Source organism: Haliotis asinina, chromosome 4, assembly GCF_037392515.1.
Source record: "Haliotis asinina isolate JCU_RB_2024 chromosome 4, JCU_Hal_asi_v2, whole genome shotgun sequence".
Lineage (NCBI taxonomy): Eukaryota > Metazoa > Mollusca > Gastropoda > Lepetellida > Haliotidae > Haliotis > Haliotis asinina.
The window spans coordinates 53,068,814-53,088,982 of NC_090283.1; the positions used below are offsets into that span (position 1 = coordinate 53,068,814).

The 20,169-nt window shown below is 41.6% G+C and overlaps 1 protein-coding gene across 1 annotated transcript; it reads right to left on the reverse strand.

Annotated features, from left to right (window-relative positions):
- Positions 1–7,675: 7,675 nt before the first annotated feature.
- On the reverse strand, positions 7,676–18,076 carry LOC137282091 (uridylate-specific endoribonuclease-like). Its single transcript, XM_067813824.1, has 6 exons — positions 18,013–18,076; positions 14,299–14,427; positions 12,899–13,109; positions 10,942–11,141; positions 9,440–9,666; positions 7,676–7,906 (listed from the first exon to the last, which is right to left on the reverse strand). Exons 1-6 carry the CDS (start codon positions 18,074–18,076, stop codon positions 7,676–7,678), a joined length of 1,062 nt encoding a protein of 353 aa, XP_067669925.1.
- Between the last annotated feature and the right edge of the window lie 2,093 nt (positions 18,077–20,169).

Below are 20,169 nucleotides of genomic sequence, written 5' to 3' on the forward strand. Positions count from 1 at the left end.
ATGATATGCTACTTTGGGCTGGGACGGGTAGTCCGGATATTAGGGACGGGTAGGTAATGTGTTGCATACGGGTATACGTCTCAATAATCGGACCCCTTATGATCATGTGACTAAGGGATTAAACAAATGCTATATGTTATTCTGTGTTTTGGTTGTTTGCCAATGGGAATGTAACAACGTGCATGAAATGTCTCAATCAGGACCTTTATCGGCTTTTATCCTAGAGCCATCTGTTGCTGTTCCCCGATCAAACTCTTTATCTACCAGATCACGTAGGCGATCGTTGTCAAACGATAGCGTTAGTTGAATGTTGGTGTTAGACACAGGTTTGGCATTCGATGTCGGTAGAAACAGGTCATACATAGGGCTTAGGGAAGAGTTTAATGTCGATCGTAGACACAAATCCTACCGCTTTATACAATACAATGTTTTTCCCTCGATCATTGGATGTCCATCACAACGACACATAGTATTTTCAATCTCAACTCCCTGGGGATCATACAACTCTTGCAGCCTACCAGGCGCACCGAGTTAAGGTGGCTTTCCCATCCTTACGAGGTACCCATTCACAGCTGGGTGGACTGGGGCAGATAGTCACAGTACTTTGTCCATGTTAACTACACGTTGCTGTAACTGCAACTAGGTGTTTGCATGTATTCGTCTGGCCACCATCTGTTCATCTACCAACGGATTCGTGGGTTCTTTTAAGTGTACAGGGTTGTGTACTGTACACTAGGGGTTGTGACAACACTGAAAGAGTCTGCACATAAAGTTGACTCCAAGGTTCTTTACACCCGGTCACAGGTGGGCTCGGTCCCGTCACCTCCACGCTCGCTGGATTAGTAGCCTGGGATCTTAGACAGCTCGCCCACCGCACCTTAGACACAGATCCTTGAGTTTACTGCAGGTCTAGACACACGTGTTTCATTTTAATGTCTGTCCAAGGCACAGACACAGAGTGTCGGTCTTAGATAAATACTTTATCATAATGTCGACGATTAGCAACATCATAATGTATATTACACAATTTTCCAATATTGATCTTAGACACATGTCCTGCACGAACTAGGGCTCAACATGGCTCCAATTTCAAGACGTTAAATGTCGGTTCCCAGACACGTTTGCTACAGTTTAATGTCGGCCCTAAACGTTCAAGAGTTTAATGTCTTTCCTGTACATGGTTGCTCGAGGTTGCTTGATGTTTAGTGTCGATTTCAGACATCGGTTCTGGACGAGCAATGTCGACTTCAGACTTGTCTCTAGGCAGTTAATGTCGGTCCTGGACACAGGTAAAATGTCGGTCCTAGAAACAAGTCTTAGACGGTTAATGTCGGTCCTGGACACAGGCTAAAAGTCGGTCCTAGAAACAAGTCTTAGACGGTAAATGTCGGTCCTAGACGTTAAATGTCGGTCCTAGAAAAAAGTCTTAGACGGTAGATGTCGGTCCTAGACGTTAAATGTCGGTCCTAGAAAAAAGTCTTAGACGGTAGATGTCGGTCCTAGACGTTAAATGTCGGTCCTAGACACATTCCGTAGACGTTAACTGTCGGCCCTAAAACAGGTCCTGAACGTTAAATGTCGGTCCAAGACACAGGCCCTATACGTTAAGTACTGGTCATCAACAAAGGTCCCGGGCTTTAAATGTCGGCCCTAGACACAGGTCTTAGAAATTTAATGTCGATCTGAGACACAGGTGCTATGAATTCCATGTCAACGACAGACACAGGACCTAGGCGTTTAATTTCGGCCCTAGACACAGGTCTTGACGTTACATGTTGGTCTGGGACACAAGTCCTAGACGTCAAATGTCGGTCTAATACACAGGTCCGAGACGTCAAATGTAGGTCCTAGACACAGGTCCCATGCGTTTTCAAGCCCTGTGAAAAGTATAGGCATGCTGACAGCCCAAGAATGGCAATCATATTGAATCTGGGATTCAAAACAGTATCGAAAAGGACTCAGCACAAAAAGAACAGAGCTCTGCCTCTATGGAGCTTCAAAAAGTCGATATCAATTTACATGTTCGTTGGTGTTCAGCTATGCAGCCGAGCCTTACAGTAACGTCAAGCGGATATTCGAGAAACTTAAACGAATGGGCTAAATGTCATTTCAAATACACCCCTTATGGCGGAGATATTGCCGATGTGACGTTAAATAATAACTCACTGACTCAAATACACCCGTCTTATCTCCCTGAAACCGTCAATCCTTTTACTGAAATGCCGTTTCTTATTCCAGTTCTTGATAAGGTTTCAAATAGGCCACACAACTCCGGACAAGTTACTTCATGACACATATTTTGGAACTCAGTCTTGACAGCATAAAGATAAGCATGCAGTGTTTCACTCTTGTAACTTCCGCATAGGACATGACTCACGCACGGGGTAGGGGGATGTGTGTCCGCACACTGCCGAGAAGTCGCTAAGTCGGTGGCAGTTCCACTGACACGACTTGTTTGACAAATGACTTGCATAGCAACAGTGATGGTGATGACCATCATGAAATGAATGTATGAATGAATCGATGTTAAAATACCCATTGATTTTGGTTAGGACTGCCCTTCGTATTGGGAAGCAAAAAAAAATAATAAATAAATAAAAATATCACCTGTATATCGCTCCGCGACCTGAGAAGGGGTACAGTGTAAAGCAAAGCAAAGTTAAGTCATTGCAATTAACTATACCAAAGAACAAACAGGTTAAGGAATGGTAGTATAAACACTTTGGTTTGAATATATTGCAATGAAAGAAATGTCCATCAAAGAATTGACTGATTATTACCATCAGAATGGGATACTTTTTTCAAATTCTAGATTTGATGCATATTATGTCATACAGATCCTTTCAAACAATAATCGGATGGTCAGGCCCATTATCCTGCTTGACACGTGCCCGTGTTCGATGCTCATGTTGTTGATCACTAGATTGTCTGAGGCAGCCTAGGGTATTTACAGGCCGTCACCATATAGGTCTAATATTGCTAGGTGTGTAGATAACTAAACTGACCAAACTTAAACTCACTCACTCACATTAAGACAATATTGTTTTCAAGTGAATGAATGAGTTTAGGCAACAGAGAGCTCCAGTGTTCGAGATCCCTCATGTGTACATTATGTGCAACACATGTCTGATGTCCCCGCCGTGGGATATTGCTAAAAGCGGCGCAAAACCATCCACACTCACTCACTCACTCGCTGAATTGTGAATTTCTGACATTTCATCTTTTCATGGTTTCAGACAGCCTTTCTGAGCAACATTTACTGGATTTATTAAAATTTCAAAACAAGACTCGATTTCAAGAACGGAATTTACTATAATGTCAGATGCATGAAAACATGCATGCATGTGCCTAATCATGCACTATAGGCATAATATAAGTTTCCCTCATGCATTTGTTATTTACAGCTAACTTTACAGCCTCTCAACTGTCGCCAACAGCCTTTTATTTCCCTATCATTCCATCAGAGGACTGCTTCTCCACTGTCTTATGTATAGGGAGTTGTACGTGCTATCCGTATTTGACTCACCACGGAAATCACGGGTTTCTATACCTGTGACGTATGGCAGTTTGAATTCACATTCAACTGTCATCCGTCAGCCATCACGTGTACATGGCTGATACAACATCTTACTAATGTTGTATGGATTCACAGGTGGGCACCCTCTCTACATATTCTTTCTCTATTTCTTAGTGCTAAATATCTAGCTGTTACCAGTTACGTTCAGTTAAGTTAGTAAACATATTGTTACTGATCGCGCATGAAGTAAACATTATCTATCGCGTATCTCTTACTAACTTAAGCACTAACGCGTAAGACAGTGTGTGAAAGCATAATTATAGCCAACTTTGTAAATCTTTTATTAGCCACACCAGCTAGGTATATTTTTAGCGATAATATGATGCATCACCACTATATGACTTATCAGGTTATTAATCACCATCATTCAATTGTTATCATCATTATAACTGAAGCACACTGTGCCATGGCATTATTACTTAAACGATTAATATGCCTGATAAATACATTCAGTTGTCATTCGTCAGCCATCACGTATACATGGCTGACACAACGTCTTACTAATTTTGTATAAATTCATAGGCAATAAACGAGATGTTTTAAACCAACGAGGAACTCCGTCCGTTATTTTGTCTACTTGGCAACAGTAAGGCCTGAACCCGTGACAGAACAATAATATTCCTTCTAGAAAAAGAAATAGCTTTACAGATAATCAAGTGATCTTCCGCTACCACAAAGGTATATGTGTCACTTATGGCATAATTAACAATGAAACGGTTCCATCGTTTTGGCTTCAACTTTTACCTCCGCCGTGATATTGCTGGAATATTGCTAAAAGTGGCGTAAAATTAAACTCACTCACTCACTCACTCAAACTTTACTGCTCCCTACATGAGTCTTATTCGGCGTCAGATGTAACACCAGTCGTGCAACACGACACAAAGCAGTTTTTGGACATACTCGTCTTCGGTCAAAAGAAGCAACGTAAAATCTCCCCGAGTACTAATCAGTACACGTTTCACAAAGCCAAATTTTCCCATAGACTTCCAGAGTAGCGTTATAATTGTTCTAAAACATCTAGGTTATTCTTAACAGCTAACAGCCATTCAATGTTTATGTGTACACATTATAGTCTTATAGCCACTAAAAACAAAATTGGCCTTGGTTAACCACTTCCCTTTCCGATTACAGGAAGTTGAACATACAACCGCAGTTCTGTACAAAATGTCACCTTTCAGCATGAGCCATTGTAATAAAAAGACAGCTGTAAATATTGAAGCATGGTTTAAATTACTGGATAGGCGTACATTTAAAAAACGCAACAATCTGATACAAAATCAGCCAATCACAACTGTCATTGATTCAGTCGAAGCTGAAAGCTGCATGCGGAAGTGTTTGTTACACGAAAGTATATTATTTGACCTACTATATAACCTGCGCTGTACGATCTGTGAAGATCCGGAATACAATGATCCTCAGTGAGTGAGTGAGTTTAGTTTGACGCCGCACTTGTTCCAGCTGTATGGAGCGGTCTGTAAGTTATTGAGTCTGGACCACACAATCCAGTGATCAGCAGTATGGCAGTCGTAACTCCCATAACACTGACTTACGACTGTCGTAGTGCTACGGCAACCGGGTACCCACTCATTACTCCACACTGATGTCGGATACCATACCAAGACACATCTGCATTGGATGGTGGGCCATTGCAGGGGCGGTGGGATAGTCTAGAGGGTAGCAAGTTCACTCGTCACACTGAAGACACGGATTCGATACATGTACATTAGTGAAGACCGTTTTGGTGTCCCCACTCCATCTCCAAATTTCTTCATTCATTCTACCTTCCCAAAGTTGTAATTCAGCACTATCTCATCCTGCCGGGTACTCAGTCCACGCAGGATCTTTAGTCCTAGCGGAGAAAGGCCTGGTGTTATTACAACAGGTCAGCGATTACATTCTACAAACGTTCACGGAAGAAAAGATTGTCCGAACGACTTCGTTATTTGAGTCAACGTCATACTTAAGACATACGTAAGAATGTCCGCGACGCTCAGCAACAGAGCACTAATTAGCAGGTCGGTAAAGCCCTTCATTTGTAAAATGACACAATAAACACGTACAGCTGTTTCGTAAATATGAGTTGGTGCCGGCTACTTATCTCTAGGTTGTTATCTTAGTCAAGTGACGAATGACAGTCGTGTTGTCTCATTCAGAACTACATAAACATTCTGTTACACACGCGTGATGGCACAAAGGAAACTGTCCAAGTTACTACCGTAGACGTTGTGCCTCATCCACACATTCATACCTTCATATTATATATTGTTTCAAGAGATTGTGGAAAGGGTTGTTTTACTTCCGGGCAGAGAAAAAGAAAAAACATCGTGAGTGGCAGTTTGAGAAATTGTGACGTCATTACAGCTCCAACGACGGAGGTCGGGTTTGGGCCAGATACTTCAGTGATTGACATCTTGAGTATCGATCTGCACATTTGGAATACAATAACGTGTGTCAGCCATGTCAGAGAATCACGCCATCCATGCATGAGTTTTTACGTGGGTTAAGTAAATGTAATACATGTTTTAGAGCAATATCACGTGAGTGAGTGAGGTTAGTTTTACGCCGCATATAGCAATATTGTAGCTAGATGACGGCGGTCTGGAAATAATCGAGTCTGGACCAGACAATCCACTGATCAACAACATGAGCATCGATCTCCGCAAACGAGAACTGATGACATGTGTCAACCATGCCAGTAAGGCTGAGCACCCGATCCCGTTTGTCGTCTCTTACGACAAGCATAGTCGCCTTTTATGGCAAGCATGGGTTGCTGAAGGCGTGTTCTACCCCGCACATTCACGGGTCAGCAATATCACGACGGGGGACACCAAAAATGGGATCCACATACAATGCTCATGTGGGAAATCAAACCCGGATCTTCGGCGTTGCGAGCGAACGCATTAACCACTAGGCTACACTTGGCCGGCCCTGAGATGGTCGAGCATCTAGATGGAGTGAACTGATACAGTTCCGACTTGGTGTGGGACGGCTTGGGGCAGGTGACGCAACACCCAGCTAAATAGGCATCCAATCAAATCATGTGATGTTTTCAGTTACCAATGACCGTTAAACATTCTTATTCTCCTCCTACCAACAGCTATTAAAACATAACAGAGGATGACAAACACAGAAATAATTTATTCAGACAGACATTCATGCTCGGACTAACAGACTAACAAGTACAGGCACTAGTGTAAATGTAAATTTGAATGAGTGAGTGAGTTTAGTTTCACGCCGCTTTTAGCAATATCACGGCAGGGGACACCAGACATGGGATTCACACACTGGACACGCGTGGGAATCAAACCCGGGTCCCCCACGTGACATGCGAACGCATTAAGGCGACCCCACCGTCCCAACTTGCCTAATACGAAGTCTGCACTTTATGAACAGAAACGTTATAATATAATGTGATATTTTGGATTTTGGTTTTGTTTTCGAACAACAATCTGTTTAATTTCCTATCTCGTTTTTATCTGAATTTGTATGTTGTCTTAAATGTATTCATGAAAATAAATATTGTTATAGTGCACTTCAAAGTGACTGCAAATCGTATTCTTACTTCCAAATATCATTTTCCAGGGAGTTGTATATAAATTTAATTCACATCAAAACGTTTATAGTAGTACACGCACTATCAAGATATTTTTTACATCAGTTACGTGTTGAAACTGGAAGGTTTAGAAACGACAGATAATGTTAACAATGCGATGAAGGACATATTGCGGATGGATACCAATTTTCTTCACATGTGTTCCAGTTCAGCTCAGCTTGACCTTTTACCAACAATCTATTGTACCAATCCAAGTAAAGCCAAATTCAAACTCCTCATGTCATCATCAGACTGTGAATTTATCAGTAATTTAGACAGCAATATTTAGTATGCAATGTATCAAAGATAAAGTATTAGTTGTACCGTATACACCATGTTTTGCCATGTCCAATCTAACCTATGCAGTTATGGGCCTTTGGTCCACACTTCAAATAAATGGCACGGCAAATCTCACATATTCATTCATTCATTCATTCATTCGTTCGTTCGTTCGTTCACTCAATCACACCATTAACATTGCATTAAGGCAAGTGTTCATGGTGTGTTTAGAAGACGGTGTAGGCGGTGGCTACTTGTACTCCGGACGTGTGAGCCTCATCATACTGCTTTATGTTGAAATGGTAGCCGTTGAGGGTGTAGGAACAAGACGTGTTCGGTCTGGTCAGTATACAGATTGTGGCCAGGGCCATATCGAACACTGGACTGGATCCCACGATGAATGAGTCAATCTTCTTGAAGTGACCGTTCCAGATGAAGGAGAACTCTACCATCTGTGGCTGAGGTAGGAACCAACAAAAGGTATATTATAAGTAGTTCACTGGTCATGGGGGGACATGTACCCTTGACGTTTATTAATCGGCCCAGGGAACATAAACATCGCGTACATCGATCCCCGACGGACCAATGCACAACGTATTTATCTCACTGAACACCTCACTGTTAATTTTGAATTGTTTGAATCAGGGGTACAATATAAGTTGTTCACTGGTTGCGAGGGGGCCATGGGCTCATGTACTCTCGAGGTTTGTTTACATACCTCGAGGGTACATGAGCCCATGGCCCCCGAAGGACCAGTGAACAATGTATTTATCTTACTGAACACCTGAATTTTAATTTCGAACTGTCTGAAGCACTTCTGCTGAATGCGAGATGAATCGACATTTTGCAGACGACACAGGGTAAACAGATTTAGAGTTATCTCATTTCTATCGATTTTCAATTGCAAAACATTGGTAATATCCGTGCTTGATGCGTGATTCAATGTTATTCGAGGTATAAAAAAATACTAACATGAAGCACCAGAGGAGTTCGGAATTCCCATCTGTGTACATTGAAAATAATACATCGCCCGTAAGCTGGGAACATTTTCATAGCCAATCAGAAAGCGACATTCATGTGTGGGGTAAGATTACATGTGTTGTAACCATCGCTAGATTTTGTAGACAAGAAAACAGATCTAGTGGTATCTCTCTTCCGTCGATTTGCATTCGCAAAACATCTGTAATTTCCATAGATCATACATGATTCAGGGTTTTTTGAGATAAAGAATTACTACCACGGCATTCCCAGCGGGGTACATCGACATGTTACTCGCATGTACGTGCGGTACATTGACTGTAATAGAAGTGTGCTCCGCCAATTAGAAAATGACATTTATGTGTGAGGTAAGTTAATTAATATCGGATCGTTGCACGCTTTCTCGCACGTTGTGGTTGTTGCTATATAACACCACTCGCAGCCATATTTCAGCTACTTGTTGATGTTCGAGTGTGGACATCCATATCCAGACACTGTTGCTATAAGCATCGATCCATAAAGCCTGATATCCGCGAAGATCCGGGTTACATTTATTGATCTTCAGGAAACTATGTTTGTCGTAAGAGTAACGGGATACGGGGTCAGACTCGAAATATTGCTAGAATTTTACTGAGTCGTAAAACTTAACTAACTCTCTAATGATAGCATTCAGCTCCTTCTCTGTTGACCACATCGGGATAAGCCAACTATGTCAATCGAGTCAGTGAGTGTGACCACCCGATCCCGTAACGAGTATTGGTTTCTGATTATCAATTCTAACCCAGACGTTTACGGACTTGAGTGCTATAACTATATTAACACTTTTATTTTCTATAATTGGTATCAATTTATTTCAGTTCTTGTAATTCCTGAAAGTAATAAGTGAATATTTCTGCGATTTCAGGGACGAGGAATCAGCTTTTTACTCTTTGTTGGGATTCGAACCCGGCGTGACGAGCGAACGCTTTAACTACTATGCTACCCCACCGCCCCATGCAGATTTATACACCTACCCCGACTTTCTTGAGGTACCCGAGGTAGTTGGCACGTCCAGCTTGTTCCTCTGAGTAGAAGCGCAGCCAGCTATGGAACCCCTCCACTATGGACGATTTGTACTCGCCAACAAACACGTGTTCGAATCCACTACTGTCCTTCGACGACCCACCAGACCTAGAGTAGGGTTCAAACCAGAGGGAGAAGATCTTGTCTCTGAAAACTGTCTTACTTCCGCTGAATGTGTCTGAAATAGATTAGAATATACGTACAAATTTTAACCAAATATTAGAGGTAGCTGGATGTTGCCAGCAGTGCGATCAGGGTCTCTCCACCAGTAATGATGGAATTATATGGGTACTTTGTTCAAGTTAATTTCACTCACTAATCTTTTACTAAAAGAAAATCAAATCAGCCATTGACAAGCGGGACATTCTGCACAAAATGTATTGTATTATAGCTAAAATACATGGAATTATCATGATACGGACCTCCTATTATCAGAAATTTGCGGGCATCTGCAAATGATATTGGACCGCTCAACCTTAACGACGGGCCATTATCAAGCCCGTTGTTAGGTGACGTCATAAGTAGCTCAGCTGTTGAAGTTCAATCACCTACGGCTCGTTTGAACTTGGTTTCATTATTGACCATATGTCAGGCTCACATTCGTCACATGTGCTTGTGCCATTATGCACTTTCCTGCCTGTGCCAACCATAACAATTGTACCATAAATGACAACATACAGCAATGAAAACATCGACTTGAAGTATAACGTTGTTGATCACTGAAACCAATGGCGGCTGGTAGTATAAGCAAAGGTCAAGGTCGAATGTCGTCACTCTCAATAGTGACGTCATCAGTGCTGTTCTATGACGTGTGTATATTTGTAAAATGTTTGTCAGTGTCCTCCGTCGATTTGTTGTTGGCAGTAAATGCTTCTAAACCGATGCCGCTGTTTTTATTCTCATTTTATTAAAAATTCTTTTCATTTTAGCTATAATAACGGTAACGCTATTTTTCAGGGCAGTATCATTTTCAAAAGCCCTCGGTCTTTTCAACTGCCCACCATCGTCGGGCAGTTAATGAAATACCTAAGGCTTCTTACAAATTATATTGCCCTGAAAAATAGCGTTACCGTTAATAAAATTACTCGCCCGTTGAAGATACCGCAGTGTAATATTTTTACGGCAATATTGCACTAGTGTAATACCGCTTGACGTATGATGTCAAAATGGTTGTCACGTCACAATGCTAATGTCGCTGTCGCAATTTTACTAGACCTTGCTTGACTCTCGGAAAGCTGAGAGTCCTCACACTGTTGACAATTTCGCCGCAGTGTCTGTCATGAAAAATGGAATTACACGGAAGGCCGTTTAGTATCCTCTATAACTCCAACGACCAATATCTCTTATGGGTAATATCAAACGGTTAATCTCTAATACACCAATCCCTCTCAACAATACAGAACTGACCTCAAACTTAACTACGTAACGTCAGCATCATGCAAGCACTACTCACGCTGGTCGACGAGGTAGTTGTATGTTGTCTCCATGACGGGGGATGCCATAGCAAGGTCAAGGAAGTTGTCGATTTCAGCTTTGTCATTAATAGACACGAGGTCCGAGGCGCCCCTTGTTGGGATGTAGTTGTCCCACAGTTCCATCAGTGCCTTGTATATAGGTTTGCTTAATGGCGCAGTATTCACATGGGTGAACAAGCTGCAACAGATTAAAGAACAGCTTTGAAAGATGAAGATGGATATTTTTTTGGCGTCGGGGCTGACAATGTTATTCCTCATGCAAGAGTCTGTGATAAAACCCTTGACTATGAAATGTACTTGATGTAAATGCCTTATAGGTGTCTCAATACCGACCTTCGCGAAACGTGATTTTGTCAACACTATCCAACATGGCGGAAAGCGCACTTCCGGATTCGTGTAAGTGTTTGTTCGAAAACATCCCAACCGATTCTAGGTTCATCGGCAACGTTTCAGTATTATCATTAGTGATTTCATGAAAAACTGATATCGGCGATCATTAATATGATATTTTTGAAATTCAATATTCCCCGTAATTATCCGATTTTCAATTTTCAAACATTTTCTATTTTGAAAGGCAATTTTAACGACTTTAGCTTTGCCTGAGATAGTAGTCGATGGTATCAAGAAACAGGAAATTTCCCACAGAAATCAAAACTGTGAATTATACTTGTGTCCGAAATATAGGTCAAATGAGACTTCTATTGTACTTCAAAGTGAGGGTTGAAGACAAAGGACACATATGTCCGTGTGGCACCCAGGAGGATTACGAACCGATCGAACAGTTTACGAATGTAAAATAATCGAATTTGGAGGAAATTAAGATTTGCTCTTCTGAATTGGCCTTTTTTCTGTCGCGGCTGCTGCACGAGAACTAAGGCCGGCCTGGACGTACACAGCCGACTCGGCGAGGCTGACATGAGCCAATATTGAACTGGTGACATTCTTAGTGGCATCGTGAAAAGCCTTTTAGCGTACCAGGGTCAAAATAATAAAAAAAAATACGTTTTCTGGGTAAATCTAGATTGTTGTACGCAAATGCGTCCTTTGCGAAATAGAAGTTTCGCCCAAGTGTCTCGTAGATTTAGTTACATGACGCCGACGTGATGTCGTCAGATTTGATTGAGGTGCTGATTGATACATTCAAGCTATTTACCCTTGTGAGCTCGAATTGGTACTTTTTAGACAAAAAATCGCGTCAACTATCGCCAAAGTACAAAAGCGGTCAGCGTCATCTGTTGAATTTTTCACGACATAACCCGTATTGTGTACATCCTTATATGGTCATCACGTGTTTTAATCTATGATCACAGAAATACAGGTCACATCTGGGAATGTAGGTCAAGGGTTTGGTGTAACGGGATTGTTTTTTTGTATTTGTTTTGTTCAGCAACATCGAGATCACCATATTCTTAATATTGGCGATAGGTAATTGATAGAACGAATAGTAATATCCAGCCTACACAGAGAATGAAGCCTAGTCGTTAAATCGTTTGACACGTCATACCGATGATCCGGGTTCGATTCACAGGATTTCATCTGGAAAAACGACGTGTAAAAACACAATGTAACCAAATGTCATGTAAACCAAATGTCATGTATACCAAAAGTTCCACATGGGTTTTACTGTCTGCACTCACTGACACTGAGTACAGGTACAGTTGAAGTGATATCAACTGGCCGTTTCATCTGGTTCCCATGGCAACATCTGAAACTGTTCTATTGTGACGTCATTCCCACTTTATGTCACAATAATATTTGAATGACGTCACCACTGCTACAACACAGCAATACAATGGTGTGCAGTGTTTGTACGCCTCAATACGTAGCGCATAGCCTCTAAATTTCCGAGAGTACCATTCGATCATATTTTTCAACCAATCAGATTAAAGAACACGGTGACCTTTCTTACAATACAGAATTAGAAGGGCCACCTACTTATCTTGCGACACGTCGGTTGTCTTTCCACTTATTGCGTGGTTGCCAAGGTTGATGGTGATGTCCGCCATGTCAAACTTGTCAGGGTCAACCTGCCAGAGCACGTCGGCGATGTTGTTCCTGCTAACAGGAGTGTGGGGTCCAAGGGTGTTTTGTCCTGGCGAGCTGGTTGTTGCGGCAGGCGCGCCAGTGTGACTTTGAGGAGAGGTGCCTGCATCATAGTAACGATATCCAGATAGCGCGACTTTCCTAACATTCCAAAGTATGAAAACCATGTAAAACACTTTACCCCTAAGGAAACAGTTCTTTCTAAACGTTATTATACTCCTCACAAAAAGTTAAGCAACACATCTTTTACATTTCCATTTATTGAGTGAGTGAGTGAGCGAGTTTAGCTGTATGCCACACTCATCAGTATTCTAGCCACATGGCAGCTGTCTGTAAATAATCGAGTCTGGACCAGACAATCCAGTGATCAACAGCATGAGCATCGAGATACGCAGGAGGGATACCAAGTCAGCAAGTCTTCTCGACTTTATCCTCACAGGGTGCATGGGAGAATGTATAACAGAAACAACAGAAGTACGGGTGAATATTGCTATATACCGTGTTTATCAAATTATCCCAGAAGTACCTGTCTTCATTCATTATTCTGGAATGCAACGTTGAAATAAAATGTAAGTTTAATTTCATGGTCATTTTTACATGCTTACCCTTTTGTCTAGTCTTGTCGTAAGTATGTGTCGCCCCTTGAGCTTAGCAGTGTGTCTATCCCTCTGTCTTAAATATTTCTCGACCCCTAAGCTTAGCTATTTGTCTAGACCTCTGTCTCAAGTATGTGTCGCCACTGAGCCTTAATCTCTGGTACATTAACACGAAAAAGATCTGCATGCAATGAACTACACCCATGTCTTAACTATGCGTCACCCCTTACCTCACCATTATGTCTACCCCTGTGTCTTAATTATATGTGACCCCTTGATCTAGGACATTTTGCTCACCCCTCTGTCTTAATTTTGTGTCGCCCCTTGACCTCACCATTGTGTCTACCCCTTGCCCTAACCGATGTGTCTCGTTCTTTGTATTTCCAAACTTTACCTATAAACTAATCCACCGACCTCACCATTGTGTCTGCCTCTCGCCCTAATCGGTGTGTCTCTCTCTTCGCCTTACCCGTGCACTTCCAGACTTTCCCTACAGGCTAATCTACCGACCTCACCATTGTCTCTGCCTCTCGCCCTAACCGGTGTGTCTCTCTCTTCGCCTTACCTGTGAATTCCAAACTTTACCTATATGCTAATCTATCCGACCTCACCATTGTGTCTGCCTCTCGCCCTAACCGATGTGTCTCCCTTGGCCTCTCTCCAAACTTTACTCATGTGCTGATCCACCGATCTTACCTTTGTGTCTACAGGCGTAGTCGAAATCGAGACAGCAATCGCCGTACTTGTGACATATGTAGTTGCACTGGCATCCACGAGAATTGTCCAGGTGAGAGTAACATCGACCCGAACAGCTGTCATCCGACACTGCCAGAGAGAAGTGAGACATTGCATGAAATGGTATTCATATGTTAAGGACAGAAAAATATGTTGCTTTATCTAGTTAAAGGTGCATTTCAAAGTCTGTTCATATTGTCTAATAGGATTCAGTAGAGGGTAGTGGTGTATTCGTTGCTGTATCAGGATACTACTTCAGGCCAAGATTTGTCTGGAATCTCACAGGACAATCGGTGTAATCCACTTTTGTTTTGAACATAAAGAGGCAACATCTCACATTCCATCAATGACACGTGCTCAACCTATATATCCACTCCGAGGCTGAGTTTGGTTAGGTGATTCCTGTTGTTTATAGGTGGGTGTAAACATTACTCCAGAAAACACATCGCTTTCCGAGTGAGTGAGTTTAGTTATGCGCTGTAATCAATACTCCACGTACATGGCGGCGGTCTGTAAATACTCGAATCTGGACCGTGCGTGGTGTGCGTGCGTGCGTGCGTGGGTGTGCGTGCGATCCGACAGCATTTGGGACAGCACAAACGAAAGACAGTTACGCAAATTGAAATAGTGTTACATGTTTTAGGAGAATCGCTCAGTGAAGGTAAACCATTCTATCAAAGAAGTTTAGTTAGATGTGTAGACTTGTCAAGAATTATGGTTACTGTATTGAATGGACTCGAATCATCTCCCCCCTCTCCCCCCTCTCCCCCCTCCCCCACCCCCGGCCTGTGACAGAGGAAGTATGCTTTATGCATGGAACATAATCCATGGTATTTTAAAAACAACCATTGGTTAAGACCATCGGTTTGTTGTCAAAATTATATAAGGGATATTAACTGTAAACGTATTGAGAATGAAAGTCTGATTGTTTCTGTTTTCTCTCCACAGCATGACATTAACATCATAAATAATGTTATTATGTAAGCATATTTTTCCGACTTCCTGACTGGGCACCGTTTCACAAAACTCCCCTAAGCCTAGGGTCTCGTAACGTATCTCGTAGCATTCCTATATCCTATGTTACAGTACAGGAAGCACGATGTTTTGAGAAAAGTTACGACATCTTAGGCTTACGAGAGTTTTGTGAAACGGGTCCCTGGTCTAGAGCCGGTTACGTGACCGTCGACAGAAAAGCATATTGTCTCTGCCAGTGACCAAAAGTTATACTGACTTGAGTTACTAAAAATAATTCTATATTTTACATGTCACAACATTTATAAATATCGCTGTTTATTTATCGTGAAAATAAATTTAATTTTATTGACTAAATGAACATGTTCTGTTTGTTTGCTTTGTTGGGTTTTTTTTATCTTATTTCTATAATTGCATAATGAAACAATTATAGACAGGTGAATTCGCTCAAGACCTGTTTTTATGGACCAACGAAAAGCAATAGTAACCTCGGCGTTCGTCCTCGGTCAGTCGCACTCACGAAATGAAAGAAGTTGTTATCCATGGAATTTATGAAATATTAAACTCCAATCAGGTAGAAACAAATTGCCCCTGCGTCTGAGGAATATATCAGATGATGTGAACGTAACACCGGGTATTCTACAAGCATCAGTACGGAGGAACCAGTTTCTGCCATGTCTCAAAGCGAGGTCATCAGCGGTGCTATCTTAAGTCACCTAGTTCTATAAGGCCAAGAAAATAGACCGCACCTCTCTTTGTTGAACTCGATGGCCTGTGGCCAGATAAGGTGATCATGACGAAATCTGTTTGATCATGTTTGATCAATCTCCATACTCGTTTGAACATGTTTCTGTTTTTGTGGAGGGCGCAATTCTTCAGAGTAAGAAAGATGTTTTCTCTGCCAGTAATCGAAAAGGTTTGTGGTGTTTCCACTGTACTTCAATACACATCGATATTTGCTACAGGCAACAAGTTTGTTGTCGACAGTACTGTCTTCTTTAACGAATCCAAAGTGGTTCCAAACTCCAATGCATCCAAAGTGACATTTTCCACGATGTCGAAAGCAAGACCAGCCGCCATTTTTCACCATATGATCAGGGGCAGAAAACTCTAAACCAAAGTGGTTTATTGTCGTAATTGCGCTGCGCATCTACGTCGAAGGAACAATCATTTTACTATCGATAGTCACAGTAACTATCGATTTATTGACAGTAAGTCACATTTCCAATCGACAAATTGCTATTGAGGCCTAAACTATTGCAATGGATCGATAGTTCAATCTATTGTTACACCGCTAGTTAAAATTTGATCCATGTTTTCATTTTATCTCTCAATAGCTTTGGTAGGTATTCCTGCGTGGGAGGAAGGGGTGAAAGTAGTGGTGGTGATGTATTAGGGAGGCATCAACCAGAAGCAGGGTGTATTAGCTCCCAATACATCGCCTGGACTTGAACTATCATAAATATAAAAAGGCGTACGGCAAATGTTTATTTTCACCATGCAAAGAAAGTATTCAGAGCCAAGATCTTTTGATGAAATGATAGGATCTTCTGCCCAATGCTATGTAATAAAACACAAAGAACCAAAGCATACATTGTTTCCTATTTGCCTGCAACAGTAACGTACTCTCGTATATACAGCCCTTTGGATTGAACCGTGCAGGTAGTTGGGGTCCAACATTGCAACAAGGGAGAAGAAACAAGCTTGGAGTTTCCACTTTTCGATATCCCCAATGCGGCGAGTAGTCATACTGCGATGACTTTTGAAATTATTAAACTACAATCATAGTTGTTGATAACAGTTTTGAAACAATTTAGCAATGCTGTCATGTCAGTTTCAGTCGACGTCTTAAAGTTCGCCAAGGCAGGTTATAGTTTATCTATTACCATCAGATGTGTCATACGTTTCTGATACTAACACACAAAACATCCTCATTTATAAAATAACAGAGAGATCTAAAGTTCGATACAACAGGTCTGGATTATCATCAGTGAACCATGATTGAAGTCTTTTTCAGAAGTTTACACACATTGACTATGAAGTGAGTAGCTCAGAAATTCACATCTCTGTAAATGATGAATATGTAGTGGATCTAAATTATTGTACGCTCTTAAAAAGAAAACGCTCAAATATATGTACTGAGAGTTAGCAAGAGATATCACAAGACAACAAACACTTTAAAGGCCAAGTATGTAAACTGAAGTACATTTTTAACTGGATCAAACCATCAAATCATGATCAGTAAATATGAGGGTTCTTTGATATCGAGTGAAATATTCAACGTATGTACTAATTATTACATAAACAATTCGAAACCCAGACGATGGAAAGAAGTTTCTCTTTTGATAGCTCTCATATCTTTCACATCTATATGTAATTAACACATGACAGATGCTTATGTGCTTATAACCCAAGCATCAAAGGACTGGCCAATGTGTAATTTCCTTTGATATTAGCCTCAAAATTAAATGTCAAATGACATATAAAGACAATGCCAAGTTTAAAACAACGCTCAGTGTGATGGTCATGCAATTGCATTTAATAACAAAAGTAAAATTCTTTGATTCATAGCCAATATATTTTGCGAAACAACTCAACGACCTAATAGAATTATTTGAAGGAGCAAAATGCAATTCTCTTAAATGAAGACACCAAGAAACACAAGATACAGCAGTTGACAGTGATGAAGTTTCGGCAACTTACTGATGAAAGCAGCAGTTACGTGTAGTCCCACCAGGGAAGAAACAATGATGGTCAATGCGTTCATGGCGCTGATTTCGTGAAGACTGATTCGATGTCTTTGGAGCCCGCCTTTTTATCTCGGCCAGTACATTAACAGTACATATATTTGCATAACGTTAGATAAAGAACCAGCAAGAATGGAATCACGAAGGATCCATATGTGTAACCGGCGACAGGTGGTCCGATGCGTGTAAAAACAATTTGAGACTTCCTGCAGTACTGCAATATGGCCCCCATAAGCTCTTCTGGAAGATACATTAACGGTACCCGTGAAGATCCGCGTTAGAATTGATCTTCAGTAACCTACGCTTGTCGTATGAGGCGACTAACGGAATCAGTTGGTCAGGCTCACTGATGTGATTGATCGATATTTTTTATCACTGGATTGTCTGGTCCATAGACAGTTATTAGCTGGAATGTTGCTGAATGCGGCGTAAAACTAAAACACTCACTCAGTAAACGGCTAACAGGAAGTCAGTTCACAAATTTTAAATGCTTTTGACGAGTGCCACCTGAGGGGTCTCCTTTCACGAAGCACTTAGGTGATCGCAAGTCACTAACGTAGCCTTAGATCAATGTTAAAGAATGGGAGTTAAGGTTAACCTTAGTAAAGGCTGCTTCGTGAAAGGAGCCCCAGGGCAGGATCCGATCGCCATTGTGCCAACAGGTCGCGTCATCACTATTTCACATTTCGAACATAAACGACGCTAAACGTGATTTAATCTTTTAGAAATTTTTGAGAGTTTTGTCGCTTATATTCTAGGCCTCGCACTTGTAGAGAATGTGCGAGTGTGCCATCTGTACATCGGGGCCCAGGTCACAAGTCAGTTGAGGTTGAGTAGCGATGGTGACGGAGAGTCCTTGGATGGGTGGACATGTTTGGCAGCCTGACCAATGATAGTCCATAGGACTTAAGCCCTGCCCAAGAACGAAGGACATGTGACACATGTGATCTCAACTTTGGTAAGTGAGTTTGTTGCCAAGGGCCTCTGTTCACCCAGCAATGAATGGTATAAGATGGCCATATGACTGTTTACCTTCTAGCGCCTCAAATACAGCTTGTGTTAATTGGGTAACAATTGTTTCGCGTAATATGTACGACCAGTGAAGGTCCGGAGTAGAATAGGACTTCAGCAACCCATGCTTGCGATAAAAGGCGATTATGCTTGCGATAAGAGGCGACTACACTCACTCACACAATTTAGTATACAAAGTGACTGTTGGTGTGTTAGCCGGCGCAACACCACAGTATTCCTATCAAGATACGGTGGCGTGTAGTGGAACCAGTTGGGCCAAAGGTCAAGTGACACGACTTACACACATGACATGAAGACTGTGATGACGTTTACATAATACAGCTGTCAAGCGCCTAAAGTACTGTAAACAATGCTAGTAAATGGTTATCGCCTTGTATTGTCTCATCGCAACTCTAAAATTTCAAGTAAGGTAACAACTACCTGGTTGAGATTTCCAGCTTTATTGAAATCACCAATCCAGTAAAATCGTTTTCAGAGGGGAAAGTCGGAAGAACTGGACGGCCAGGTGTGTGAGAAAGCATGGAGACAGCACAGCACAGGTTAATGAATAAACAACTTTCTCGGCACTTGTGCGCGTGCTTCCCGAACACCTCCCTGTGCCTTTCTCTGGACTGCCCCCACGTAATAAACAGTGAACTGTGTCAATATTTTAATGATAGTTTGTTAAACAACTTATTTATTATTAGGACAATAATTCTGCAAAAACCTCACAGAGTTGGTATGATGTTTTGATTATGATCAGCGTTTCATTGAGTATGTTATGTCTATTTGTTTTCGAGCTAGACTGCAATTCATCGGTCTGCTTTCAGCCATGCACACGGACTATACACGCGTATACCGCATGCACGGGATTATTATGTTATGTAGAGCCTACACATCTCACACACAAAATAACTGATATACTAATGGTCTATAGTACTGTTCAATTCTGACCTGGGTGCGAGACCAACTGCATAATTAAAGTCTGCTTCTTATTAGTGTTATTCGAACCACCGGCTGCCATGGCCAACCATTGTCAACCTCATCCATTTTAATTTACAATTGTAAGTCCTAAACCTTGTCAGAGATTGCCTCCTCATTT